We start from the raw sequence: 13074 nt of genomic DNA, 5'->3' as shown, positions 1-13074 counted from the left end.
GTAATTACTCAGTGGCTTATGAGAAAATTATTTAGCTCTTGTTTATTTCCCATTGGGATGGGGGGAGAAGTGAAAAGTACTGTTTATTAGCCTCATGAAAATCTTGTGTTTTTAGCCCCCTAAGAGAAAGCAAGAAATCAAACTAATGTTTCAAATATTTTACTTCATTCAACCTGGGATAATACACACATTGTGTAGTCCACATTTTTTTAACCACAGTATATTTTTACTTGGCTTCTTTTAGGATGCAGTAAGAGGTTATAAAAAAGGAATTTCTGTTGGTAACTGAGGAGAGAGATATTCCTCTTTGCCCAACTATTCTATGTCATTTATCACTAGTGACTTAATTTCCCAGCATCAGTGTTTACTTTTTATACTTAAAAATTAAATAAATTGGGTCTGATAAAGGGCAATTTTCAGTATAGATTACAGATGATTATTATAAATTATCTTGGGGTCAGATTTTAACCAGCTTATTCCCAAGTTGTTTTCTTTATTTGGGGTCCTTTAAAACTTGAAAGAAAAATGTCTAGTATATGAATGTTTTTTTCTCCACATGTTATTAAAAATATAATATAATTTTTGGCATTATTTTCACCACACTCCCTATTTTGTTTTCACTTTGAAGTAGTAAAGTTCCTAATAAAAGTTCCTGATAAAATAAGCGTTTTAAGAGGCCTTTCTAAAACAAATATGCTTTGGCCTTTCTCAGGGCAGGTAAATTAAAAGGTTCAGTTGCTATAGTTGAGGAGGAAAGAGAAGCTACTTAGTGCTGACTCTTCAACATCTTTCACTTACTTCTTTAACTTTATCAGCTTTTTCTTCAACTTGAAATGTTGGTTTTTTGAAAACTAGGGTCAATGACGACTGAGAAATTTGAGTGGCAAATCAGAACCACTGAATTCTGATTTTCTTCTCCTGACTTAATAATATCTGTTTAATTCCAAATACTTGAAAAGAAATATTTAGATATAAACAAGCTTCACCCATTCTTTAAGTGGCTCCCTTTTCCTCCATTTCTGCCCCCTAAGAAATGCAACAAAGTCTTATCTAAAGTAATCTTTTACTGTTACAGTACTTTTTTAGCACTAGCAAATTTGTTAAAAGAAGAAAGCATCAGAAGTTTTTATTTTTGTTAACTTAGCTACCACTTCTACGTGTCTGTACATGAGATAAAACTCTTTAGTAAATATTGAAAGTTGAGAATAAACTAAATATATCAATGGTGCTTAATAGTCTTGGCTGTCAAGGATCTACTGCTTGCATACTGTCCTTACTATATATTAGGTTGCAGAATAAACATGTTTATCAATAAGTTACGGAGGTTACTATAGATAGGGATTTTTTGTTAGTTATCTAGGTATAGATTTGTAGATTTCTGATACTGTTTTCATTTTTAAGTGAAAGATGGCATAATTATGAGGAAAATACAGAACCTTGCAAGACTCTTAGTGCCTTATCCTAATGCTGAAGCAGAGCCTTTTATTTCAAATTTTTCATTTCAGTTACTACAATAAGAATGATTATGTTTTTTTTTTCTTTTTTCCTAGATTCATCCTCTGGATGTCTAAAGGCCTCAACTCATCTGGGTGCAATAGATGTTTACGTCAGCCAACTAGGGAAAGTGGAGTTAAAATCTCATGAAGGTTAGCCAAGTGGAATGTTTTATTTTGACATATGGTGTACGGAAGGTTTTATGTAACATCTAGGAAACAGATGGTCATATTATCTGTATTGACATCGTGAGCTCAAGAAGATTTCTTCTGATAGAACTTGATTTAAAGATTGACTGGAGGGGGTACTGGCTGGCTCAGTCAGTGGAGCATGCGACTCTTGATCTCAGGGTTGTGAGTTCTAGCCCTACATTGGATATAGAAATTGCTTAAAAATAAAATCTCTAAAAAGAAAAAAAAATAAAGACTGATTTGAAACAGATGGCCATAAATACTATCATTCCCTTTGTAGTGCAAACAAAAATGTTACAATAGGGGCACCTGGGTGGATCAGTTGGTTGAGCGTCTGACTTCAGCTCAGGTCATGATCTCGCAGTTGACAAGTTTGAGCCCCACGTCGGGCTCTGTGCTGACAGCTCAGAGCCTAGAGCCTGGTTCGGATTCTGTGTCTCCCTCTCTCTCTGCCTCTCCCCTGCTCATGCTCTCTCTCTGTCTCAAAAATAAAGATAAACATTAAAAAAAAATTTTTTTTTTTAATGTTACAATATATTGACTGTTACTGTGGAATTGTTAGTGTTTGGGTTTTTCAATTTGGTTTTATGTCTGAAATAGAATATCCTTTTGAGTGAAAATGCTCCCATACATTCTTTTGGAAGCTTTTCTACCCTCATGTAAGAGGACCTTCTTGAAGAGAAGAATTTCTCTTGAAAGAGAAGATTTCTCTTGAAAGAGAAATCTTTGCAAAGTATGATCCCAAAATAAAGGTATCACCAGGAAGTTCCTCTAACGTGATTGTTGACTTAGTATTAAGACTAGCATGACATGTCTCTTTGTATATATTTCTGTTACAAATAACTTTTCTAAGAATCCAAGTATTTCATTAAAAATACATTTTTTAGTCACGTGAAGACTGAATACAAGTCTTTGTGTACATGGTGCCAAGTGGCTCAGATACTTGAAATAGCTTGCCCATAGGGGCTGAAGTGGCCTGGGTACAGAAAGTTCAGAAACATAGCTCTGTTTATTATTTGTTTGTTTGCTTTTGTTTGTTTTTGTTTTTTGTTTTAAAGTTTCATTTATTTATTTTGAGAGAGAGAGAACAAGCAGCAGAGGGGCAGAGAGAGGGAGAGAGAATCCCAAGCAGGCTCTACACCATCAGCGTGGAGCCTGATGCAGGGCTGGATCTCATGAACCTTGAGATAATGACCTGATCCAAAATCAAGAGTCAGATGCTTAGCTGACTGAGCCCAGCTGCCCTGAAAAACATAGCTCTGTTTAAAAATTGTTTTAAGTAGGGGCGCCTGGGTGATTCAGTCAGGTAAACATCCAGCTTGGGCTCAGGTCATGATCTTGTGGTTCATGAGTTCAAGCCCTGCATTGGCTGCCCAGGCAGCTCAGAGCCTGGAGCCTACTTCAGATTTTGTGTCTCCCTCTCTCTCTGCCCCTCCCCTGATCATGCACTGTCTGTCTGTCTGTCTCTCACTCTCTCTCTGTCTCTCTCAAAAGTAATTAAACATTTAAAAAAAAATTTTTTTAATAAAGTCTAGAAGATCTTGCATATTGGCCAGAACAGAGCTATATGTATAACAAGGAAAATACTTCCTTACAGAAACCGATTATTCCTGATGTTAGCAATATTTTTGGTCATGTTGGTTTAATACTTTTTTGTGCAACAAGGCTCTCTTTTCAGAGTGTCAAAACTACAAACACAGAGACCTGAAACAGAAGGTTTTTTGCTGACACACAGGTGTGATTTGATTTTGCAAGATCACATTTTTTTTCCTTTAAAATAGGATAATATTGTGTTCTCTCTAAATTTCTGAGATCTTCAGTAATGCCATTCAGGGTATTTTGTAAGTGCTATAAAAGTCATATAGGGGCGCCTGGGTGGCTCAGTCGGTTAAGCGTCCGACTTCAGCTCAGGTCATGATATCATGGTCCCGGAGTTCGAGTCCCGCATCGGGCTCTGTGCTATCAGCACAGAGCCTGGAGCCTGCTTCAGATTCTGTGTCCCCCTCTCTCTCTCTGCCCCTCCCCTGCTTATGCTCTGTCTCTCTCTGTCTCAAAAATAAATAAAAACATTAAAAAAAAATTTTTAAGTCATATAATGCATTCTCTTATTATGAAGGCCCAAAGAGAAAAATGTAAACCATTGCTAATTTAATGTAACTAGTAACAGAGTAAAAACAGAGTTTTGAATAAGTAGCTCTTATATGAATGTTATTTCCTATTTTGTATATGGATGGGCAAAAAGATAAAATAAAAACATTGTTAATCTTCACTTAAAATACTCTTGAGCATTATTTGGAATGTTATTCCAGTAACCTATTGAAATAGCATATGATGTAACAAAATTTGATTAGGATTATAACTTCGTGTTTTTTCCTATTGGAAATGGCATGAAGCTTAAAGATAACTGGAAACAAAAATTTCTGTCAGGTCTTTTAATTACACTTGGGAACAGTAACTTTTTAGAGTAATGGAAAATTATTCAGGATTCTGTTGCTTAATGGTTAGTAAAGACATCTACAATCCTTTCCAATTCTGCTGCTATCTTGCTATAGGGTTCGGGAGCCAACCCCTTGAGTCTCTTAGATGTTCTTCATTTTGCCATGCGAAAAAGAATGTTGCATGCTTGTTTTCTCTTCCTATGAGTTAACATGATGACCTTATTAATTCTTTCAAAGAGGCCATGTTTAATAGGCTTAAGAGTCAGACCTGCATCTCAGTACTTACTTTTCCATTTAAAATTTGTCCTTGATAAAACCACTCTTCTTAATATAGTATGTCTTCAGTAAATGGTACAATTAGTATTAGTTCACCTTTTAATTTTAAAAAATGGTATTGAGGGGTACATGGGTGGCTTAGTTGGTTAAGCGTCCGACTCTTGATCACAGCTCAGGTCTCAATCTCAGGGTCATGAGTTCAAGCCCCGAGTTGGCTTAAACTTTATTTAAGTAGGCTCCACGACCAGTGTGGATTGATGTCAGTAACCATGAAAATAGTTTATGAAGTGAAAGAGGTTGAAGATATAGCAAGAGTTCTCTTTTCTAAACAATATAGTGTTAAAGATGGGAGATTTGGAAAATTTTTCAAGTCATGAGAATTCTTTCACAGACAGTAATGGAGTTTTGGTAGTGATGATTTTTGTTTTTAAGAATGTGGAGAAAGATAAGGATAGAGCTAGTTGCATTGCTTAACATTTTAATTTTTTAAGAAATTATGTTCATATATTTATTTTTTGAGGGAGAGAGAGAGAGAGAGAGAGCACGAGCAAGCGAGGGAGGGATAGAGAGAGAGGAAAAGAAAAATCCCCAGCAGGCTCTGTTCTGTCAGTTCAGAGCCCATTGTGGTCCTCTAACTCATGAACTGTGAGATCATGACCTGAGCTGAAACTAAGAGTCAGACGCTTAACCAACTGAGCCACCCACGCGCCCCTATTTTGCTTAACATTTTTAAAGCTCTCACATATTTAACATCGCTTTTTCATTTAAAAACAGAAAAAAGTGTTCATAAAATTACCACATTTGATTTGTTTAGAGATAAAAAGTCCTAGAAAAAGGTTTTAAAAATCTACTTTTTGTTAACTTAAATCCCTCATATCTGTTGTTATGGGGAATCTCCGGTCAGTAGTTTACATTTAAATCTTGAAAAGCAATTTGTTTTTTAAATAATATAACCCAGTTGTAGTGATATACCTTATTTCCCCCCTTTTTGAGAGATGATTATGAGAGTTTATCAGTTTTAGCTCAGACTTTCCAGCTTCAGTTAGGAATGCTGAGAAGATATGAAATTAGGGAAACTTAATCTGATGCTAACCAAACTAAAAGACAAACAGTGACCCATAAATAAGTGCATTTTAAAAGGAATCTTTGCAACATTCACAATGAAAGTCGTCCTGACCACTTTTGTCCACAGAGGAAATGGACCTAATGCTTTATGGCAGGGGTCTCTTACTTATTTTATTTGACTTATGAGAAACAGAGAAAGAAAAACTTCTGAAGCAGGAGTGTGTTAATGAATTTGCACTGCAACCCCAACAGATGTAATTGTTTTGGAAAATTATTACTTAGCTAACAGAGTACTTTTTCTTATTTCCTCCTTTAAAAGCTTAAATTACTATAAGAGTGTAGTGGAAATAAAGTTGAATGTCTTGTCTCATACACAAAAAGACTGATATCCATTGAAAAGAAACATGAGTCAGTTGAAATTCAAATGTTCCCTTTTTTATTATTGTTATTTCCCCCATTCCACCCCACCCCCCACCCCAACATACACACACAGGTTACAACTGAAAACACAAGAGTTTAGGATTCTAGTTGTGTCATAGTGATCAGTGAAAACCGAAGTCCTAAAATATGATGAGGTAGCAGTATGTGCAATACCACAGTGGTTATGAGCATGGGCCCTGTTGTCATTGAAGTGAATCTAGTTTGCGACACTAGTGCTATTGGGAACTTGAGCAAGTAAAATTGGGATTACAATAATAACTTATAAAGTTGATATGTAGATTAGAAGAGATAACCTAATTAAGCTGTTTTGCTCTCAGCAAATGCTCAATTAATGGTAAATACTGTTTACAAACTACATGTGTATTACACTACACTTTTCTGATATATTGGGTAAGCTGACGAGATAGAGGTCTTGGCAGAAGGAGTTCATAATGTTCTAATGACTCATACCCTTGACAAGAATTACTGTGAATGCCTTGGGAGTAAGGAAAAGGCACTGCTGTTTAAATAAAATATGCCAAGGAGTAAAGACAGGGTTCTAGGAGCAATGCTGCCCTTTCAATCATTTTCCAAATAGCCCTTGGTACTTTTGATTTCTTTGCATTAATAAACTCGTTAAATTTATTACAGGCTCTATTCTTGTCAAGGTCGCATCTTCTCTTCAAGCTCGTTTAGAGTTATCAGGGAAAGAGGTTGACGTGAACTCAGAAGTCCATGTTCAAGAAATGGCTGAAGCTCATAAAGATGATGGTGTAATAATTACTGGTAAGGGTGCTGCGTTTTGCTATGTAAGGTGAATAGTCATCTGTAGATGAGTAGAAATATGGTATACATAACTGCAGTTTTAGTCTTTTATTCCTTTACATTGTCACATTTTGGTGTTTTGACACTCTTTTCTTCCAACTGCTTATCGGTAGCACAATGCAGACATTTAATTTGAACTACTCACTAACCTGTCATTGGATAAAAGCCACTTAAAATATTTTTCTATCTCCAAGAGATATTTGCACACTCATATTCACAGAGTGCTATCACAGTAGCCAAAAGGTGAAAGCAACCTAAATGTCTATTGGTAGATGAATGGTTAAGTGAAGTGTGGCTTATATAGACAATGGAATATTATTTAGCCTTGAAAAGGAAGGAAATCCTGTCACATGCTACGTGCATAAGCCTTGAAGACATTATGCTAAGTAAAATAAACTGGTCACAAAAAGACAAATGCTGTATGATTCCTCTTATATGTCATATCTATAGTACTCAAGTTCATAGAAACAGAAGGTAGGGGAAGGGGAAAATGGGGACTTCTTCCATGAGTATAGAGTTTGAATTTTGCAAGAAAAAGTTCTGAGGATCTGTTTCACAACAGTGTGAATATACTTAACACTACCGAACTTTAAACTTAAAAATGATTGAGATGGTAACTTTTATGTTATGCATTTTTTTTACCACAATTAAAAAAAATTTTTTAACCATTAATTTTTTTTTTTTTTTTTTTTTTGCTGATAAAGCTGCTTTCTAACTGTTGGCCTTAAAAATCATCTAAATACATAGAATGCAAGATTTAAGGTTACCTTTATATGTTTGGAATAAACACACATTTGGTTTGGTATTAGGCACGTTGTAAACTTGCTCTTTTAATATAACAATTTCTTAGTCCCAGAAATGTGAATGGCTTTTGCACGTTTTCTTAAATTACCTTTGGCTGCATTGATGGCTGATACTACTTTTTAAAATATTTATTGTATATATGTACATAATAAATACATGTAAACGATAAAAAAAAAAAAGAATTAATGCTGGTAAAGTTTTCCTTAAAATCTTACCAGAACGGCATTGGAAAAATGTGTGTGGCAGTGGTGGTGGTGGCAGTGGTGGCAGTGGAGTGTCTTCCTGAGATCAGGTTTCAGTTTTAAATACAGGCATACCTCAGAGATACTGTGTTCCAGACCACTGCAAAAAAGCAATTCAAATGAATATTTTTGGTTTCCCAGTGCATATAAAAGCTATGTTTTTACTATACTGCAGTCTGTTAAGTGTGCAATAGCGTTATGTCTAAAAAACAATGCAGGTACCTTAATTAAAAATGTTTTATTGCTGAAAAATGGTAACCATCATCTGAGCTTTCAATGAGTCATATAATCTTCTTGCCTTGATGTCAATGGCTGCTGCTGACTGTAAGGGTAGTGGTTGCTGAAGGTTGAAGGTCGAGGTGGCTGTGGCAATTTCTTTAAAAGATGACAGGGAAGTTTGCAGCATTGATTCTTCCTTTTACAAATGATATCTCTGTAGCATGCAATGCTGTTTGATAGCATTTTACGCACAGTGGACCTTCTTTCAAAATTAGAATCCATCCTCTCCACCTCTGCTGCTACTTTATCAACTGAGTTTATGGAATATTCTAAATATTCTAAATTCTTTGTTGTCATTCCAACAGTCTTCACAGTGTCTTCACCAGGAATAGATCCATCTCAAAAAACCACTTTATTTGTTCATCCATAAAAAGTACCTTTTGATACATTCAAATTTTATCTTGAGATTACAGCAATTCAGTCACATCCTCAGGCTGTACTTCTAGTTCTTTTCCTCTTTCCACCACATTTGCAGTTACTTCCTACACTGAAGCCTTGACCCTCTCAAAGCCGTCCATGAGGGATCGAATCAACTTTTTCCAAATTCCTACTAATGTTGAAATTTTAACCTCTTCCCATGAATCATGAATGTTCTTAATGGCATCTAGAATGAATCCTTTTCAAAAGGTTTTCAATTGACTTTGCCCAGATCCATCGGAGGAATCGCTGTCTATGACAGCTATAGCTTTATGAAATTTATTTCTTCAATAATAAGAATAGAAAGTTGAAGTTGCTCTTTGGTCCATAAGCTGCAGAATGGTGGTTGTGTTAGCAGGCATGAGAACATTAATCCCATTATACCTTTCCATCAGAGCTCTTGAGTGGCTGACCACTGCATTGTTAATGAACAGTCATATTTTGGAAGGAATCTTATTTTCTGAAAATAGGCCTCAACAGTGGACTTTAAGTACTTAGTAAGTCATGTTGTAAACAGATGTACTATCATCCAGGCTTTGTTGTTCCATTGATTGAGTGCAGGCAGAATAGATTTAGCCTAGTATTTTTAAGGTTTTTTTAAAACTTTTATTTATTTATTTGAGAGAGACAGAGACAGAGAAGGGCAGAGAGAGCGGGAGAGAGAGAATCCCAAGCAGGCTTCATGCTGCCACCACAGAGCCTGATGCAGGGCTCGAACCCTGAAACCGCGAGATCATGACCTGAGCCAAAACCGAAATTCAGACAGACTTTCGATCAACTGAGCCACCCAGACGCCCCTTGCATAATTTTTAAGGTCCCTAGGATTTTCAGAATGGTAAATGAGCATTGGCTTCAACTTAAAGTCAGCAGCAGCCTTAGCCTGTGCCGAGAGGGTCAGTCTGTCCTTTGAAGTTTTGAAGCCAGGCGTTGACTTCTCTTCTCTAGCTATGAAAGTCCTAAGTAGCATTTTCCTCCTATATAGCGCTGTTTGTATACATTGAAGATCTGTTGTTTTTAGTGTAGCTACCTTCATTAATGATCTTAGCTAGATCTTCTGGATAATTTGCTGCAGCTTCTACGTTAGCACTTTTGTTATGGAGCACTGTTATGTTACGTTACGTTACGTTACGTTACGTTACGTTACGTTACGTTACGTTACGTTACGTTACTGCTTCTTTCCTTAAACCTTATGAAGTAACCTCTGCTAGCTTCAAACCTTTTTCTTGCAGCTTTCTCACCTAAACCTTCATAGATTTAAAGAGTGTTAGGACCCTGCTCTGGATTAGGCTTTGGCTTAAGGGAATATTGTGGCTGGTTTGATCCTCTATCCAGACTGCAAAAACTATCTCCATGTCAGCAGTAAGGCTGTTTCACTTTCTTATCATTCGTGTCTTCACTAGAGTCACACTTTTAATTTTCCTCTAAGAACCTTACTTTGCATTCACAATCTGGCTAACCATTTGGCACAAGAGGCCAAGCTTTCAGCCTATCTTGGCTTTGGACAAGGCTCCCTCACTAAGCTTTATCATTTCTAGCTTTTGATTTCAAGTGAGAGATGTGTGACTCTTCATTTCACTTGAATACTTGCAGGCTAGTGTAGGGTTGTTAACTGGGCTGATGTTGTTGGCACAATATTGTTGTGTCTCAGCAACTATGGAGGTGTGAGGAGAGCGAGAGACGGGGGACTGACCAGTCCATGGGGTAGTCAGAACATACACATTTATCAATTAAGTTTGCAGTCTTACATGGGTGCCATCTGTGATGCTTCAAAGCAGTCACAGTAGTTACATCAAAGATCACTGATCGTAGATCACCCACCGTAACAAATGTAAAAATAATGAAAAAGTTTAAAATATTGTGACAATTGCCAAAATATGACAAAGTAGCAAATGGTGAAGGGGCCAGTAGACTTGCTCAGTGCAGGGTTACCACAGACCTTCAATTTGTAAAAAAATACAATGTCTACAAAGCACAATAAAGCAAAGTACAATAAAGCAAGGTATGCCTTTATTTGTTTTCTATGTCATAAAATTAAACAATCTGTTAAAAATCATAGAATCTTAACAAAAAGCATAACAAGAATAAAAATAAGACCTGTACACCCACCCTCAGATCTAACTCAGTGCCCAATGGGCAGACTCTTAGTGACATAGTAAAAGTTTGATGAAAATTTAACTGTATTTAATGTAGTAAGAATCAACTTCTTATGATCCAATCTCTTGAGTTTAATAAGGAGACAATAGAGTTAACCTTTTTGGCCCCAGTAATCTAAAGCAATAATATAAATTTGTTTAATAATGTTCTGCATGATAGCATAATCAAATTATTTTACATATATTAATGTTTAAATTACAAATTAAAGTTACTTTGTCATTTTCTATTGTTACTCATAGAATCATGAAATTTAGATTTCATTTTAATTTATTTTTAAAACCCTATTCTCAACACTTTAGCCATTAAAAAAGACCTCATTAAATTATTTAGGAACACTTACTAGTCCTGTCACTGGATAAAATCACTATCTGCAGACCTGATCTCTTTTTTCTTGCCCATTTCTATTCCACTAAACCAGTACCACCTCAAGCATAATATATTTTAAAACAAATGTTACCTTCCCTTGCCTATCTCCTCCTCCTCCTATCTTCTGTGTTTTCCTTCATTTGGTAAGTCATTCACTCAGCAAACTTTTGAGTCAGGCACTGCTAGAAACTAGGAATGAACGATAATAGGGTATGGTCTCTCTGTCATCTGGGAAGCTTACATCCTAGTAAGGCAAGACAAATCAGTGAACACAATGAAGTGGAATAAATGTAGTAAAGATATGTATATGGTACAGTGAAAGCATGTATGTGACCTATCTAAATTAGACTACCATTGTGAGTTTGAAGAGGTGAGAGAAGCACAATATAGCTAGAATATAGAGAGTAGGGGGAATGTGGCATAAAAGAAGGCTAGAGACTTTGGAAGGGGTCAGATCATATAGGGCTGATTTGGATTTTAAACTAAGTGCATGCAAAGGCGCCAAAAGGTTTCATCTGGGTTTACACAATCAAATCTATGCATTAAAAAGTTCGCTGAGTGGGGAGCACCTTGATGGCTCTGTCAGTTAAGCGTCTGACTTCAACTCAGGTCATGATCTCACAGTTCATGGATTCAAGATCCACATCAGGCTCTGTGCCGACAGCTCGGAGCCTGGCATCCGCTTCGGATTCTGTGCCTCTGTCTCTCTCTGCCTCTCCCCAGCGCTCGCTCTCTCTCTCTCGCTCTCTCTCTCTCTCTCTCAAAAATAAATAAACATTAAAAAAAAATTTTTTTTTTAAAGTTCACTAAATGTTGAGTGGAGAAAGATTGGAAAGGACAATGGTGAATGAAGGAAAAGCTAACTAGCAGGCTACTGCAGTAATTCGGAAGAGCTCTTTCTGTGGCCTGGACTCCATAGTAATCTCTCTTAAACTCAACAGAAAAATAAATAAGCCTTCAACAAATTTTGCTTGAAGAAGTAGATAAATGGATGCTATGAAGAAGATACATGCTTACCCCATTGGTATTTATGAAGCTCCTCAGCCTATTCTTTTGTGTGTGATTTGTTATGTGTCTTGTACTCTAGCCCCTCCTTCCTAAACCAGAAAGGCCTACATTGCAGAACAAAGTTTATTTCCTGCTCACAACACAAGAATCTAGGTACTGATCAGCAGAATTTCTTTGTAGAGTCCCACATGACCTACTACAAGCCCCAGATGTATCTCTAGATTGTCTCTGATAGTAGGTTAAATCCATTAGAGTAATTGTGCAAAGAGACCTCACATAGAGACAGGGCAGTCCCTTTTGGAGACAGCCGTATAAACAAGTGACTGAGTTTACAGAAACTTTCATGTTTCATTTTGATTCTAAAACTGTTTGGTGCCCAGAAGGCTACAGACCTTATTTATCAGATGGATGGAATAATTTAAGAGGCCTGGAAAATCAGGGCAGATTGCTTTTTTTGTGGAGATTTCCAATCTGAAACCCAGTTTTGGAAATAATGAGCAGTTTTATATGTGAGTTGTTATTATAGGCAGCTGAGCTCAGCTCATCTGGGCCTTCCTTACAGAGCCTATGAGGCATAGAAACAGAAATACCCTCACTGCTAAGAGGTCTGGATTGTATCTGTAGCATGGCTTCTGCATGATTTCTGCAAGAAGCATGCCAGTAAAAATTAGTCCCTAGGGCTCAGGCTTCCCACAGGGTTTGATGTGTCAGCCTTGTAATTTTATTTGATTTCCTGCTTCATGATTTCCCTTGCTGTTGCTGTCACTAATAACTGTACATTGCACAATTCTTAAAATGACTTACAAGTATTATATGCTATTCTGAGGTCAAAAGAAAGCTCAGGCTGAAACATTTACCTACTTTAAAAGCTGTGTTCAGCATGTATTCTTTGGAGTGCATTTTTTAATCCTTTTAAGATCCTTGGTTCCAAGTTTTGTGCTCTACCCATATATAGCAAATTCAACAGGTGGTGAATGGCTTAGGTAAGATATTTCTTGTAAGAAATTGACTTCTCCATTAGCTTTTAGCCTTGGTTCATCAACTTAGATATAAAACCTCACTGTGGTATATAATAACATTCTCTGAGCCCAAAAC

General features: G+C 36.6%; 1 protein-coding gene across 7 annotated transcripts in view; it reads left to right on the top strand.

Annotated features, from left to right (window-relative positions):
* The window catches only part of FAM185A (family with sequence similarity 185 member A), a 141434-nt gene that overhangs the window by 52543 nt on the left and 75817 nt on the right, over window positions 1-13074 (top strand). For all 7 annotated transcript variants that reach the window (XM_045052299.1, XR_006594144.1, XR_006594143.1 and 4 more), the window contains exons 6-7: window positions 1551-1646; window positions 6536-6670. In XM_045052299.1, the coding sequence (XP_044908234.1) occupies window positions 1551-1646; window positions 6536-6670 (231 nt within the window). The remainder of the gene's footprint in view (window positions 1-1550; window positions 1647-6535; window positions 6671-13074) is intronic.

This window comes from Felis catus, chromosome A2 (genome assembly GCF_018350175.1).
Source record: "Felis catus isolate Fca126 chromosome A2, F.catus_Fca126_mat1.0, whole genome shotgun sequence".
In the NCBI taxonomy this organism is placed as follows: Eukaryota; Metazoa; Chordata; class Mammalia; order Carnivora; family Felidae; genus Felis; species Felis catus.
This window is presented reverse-complemented; position numbering and strand designations above follow the sequence as displayed.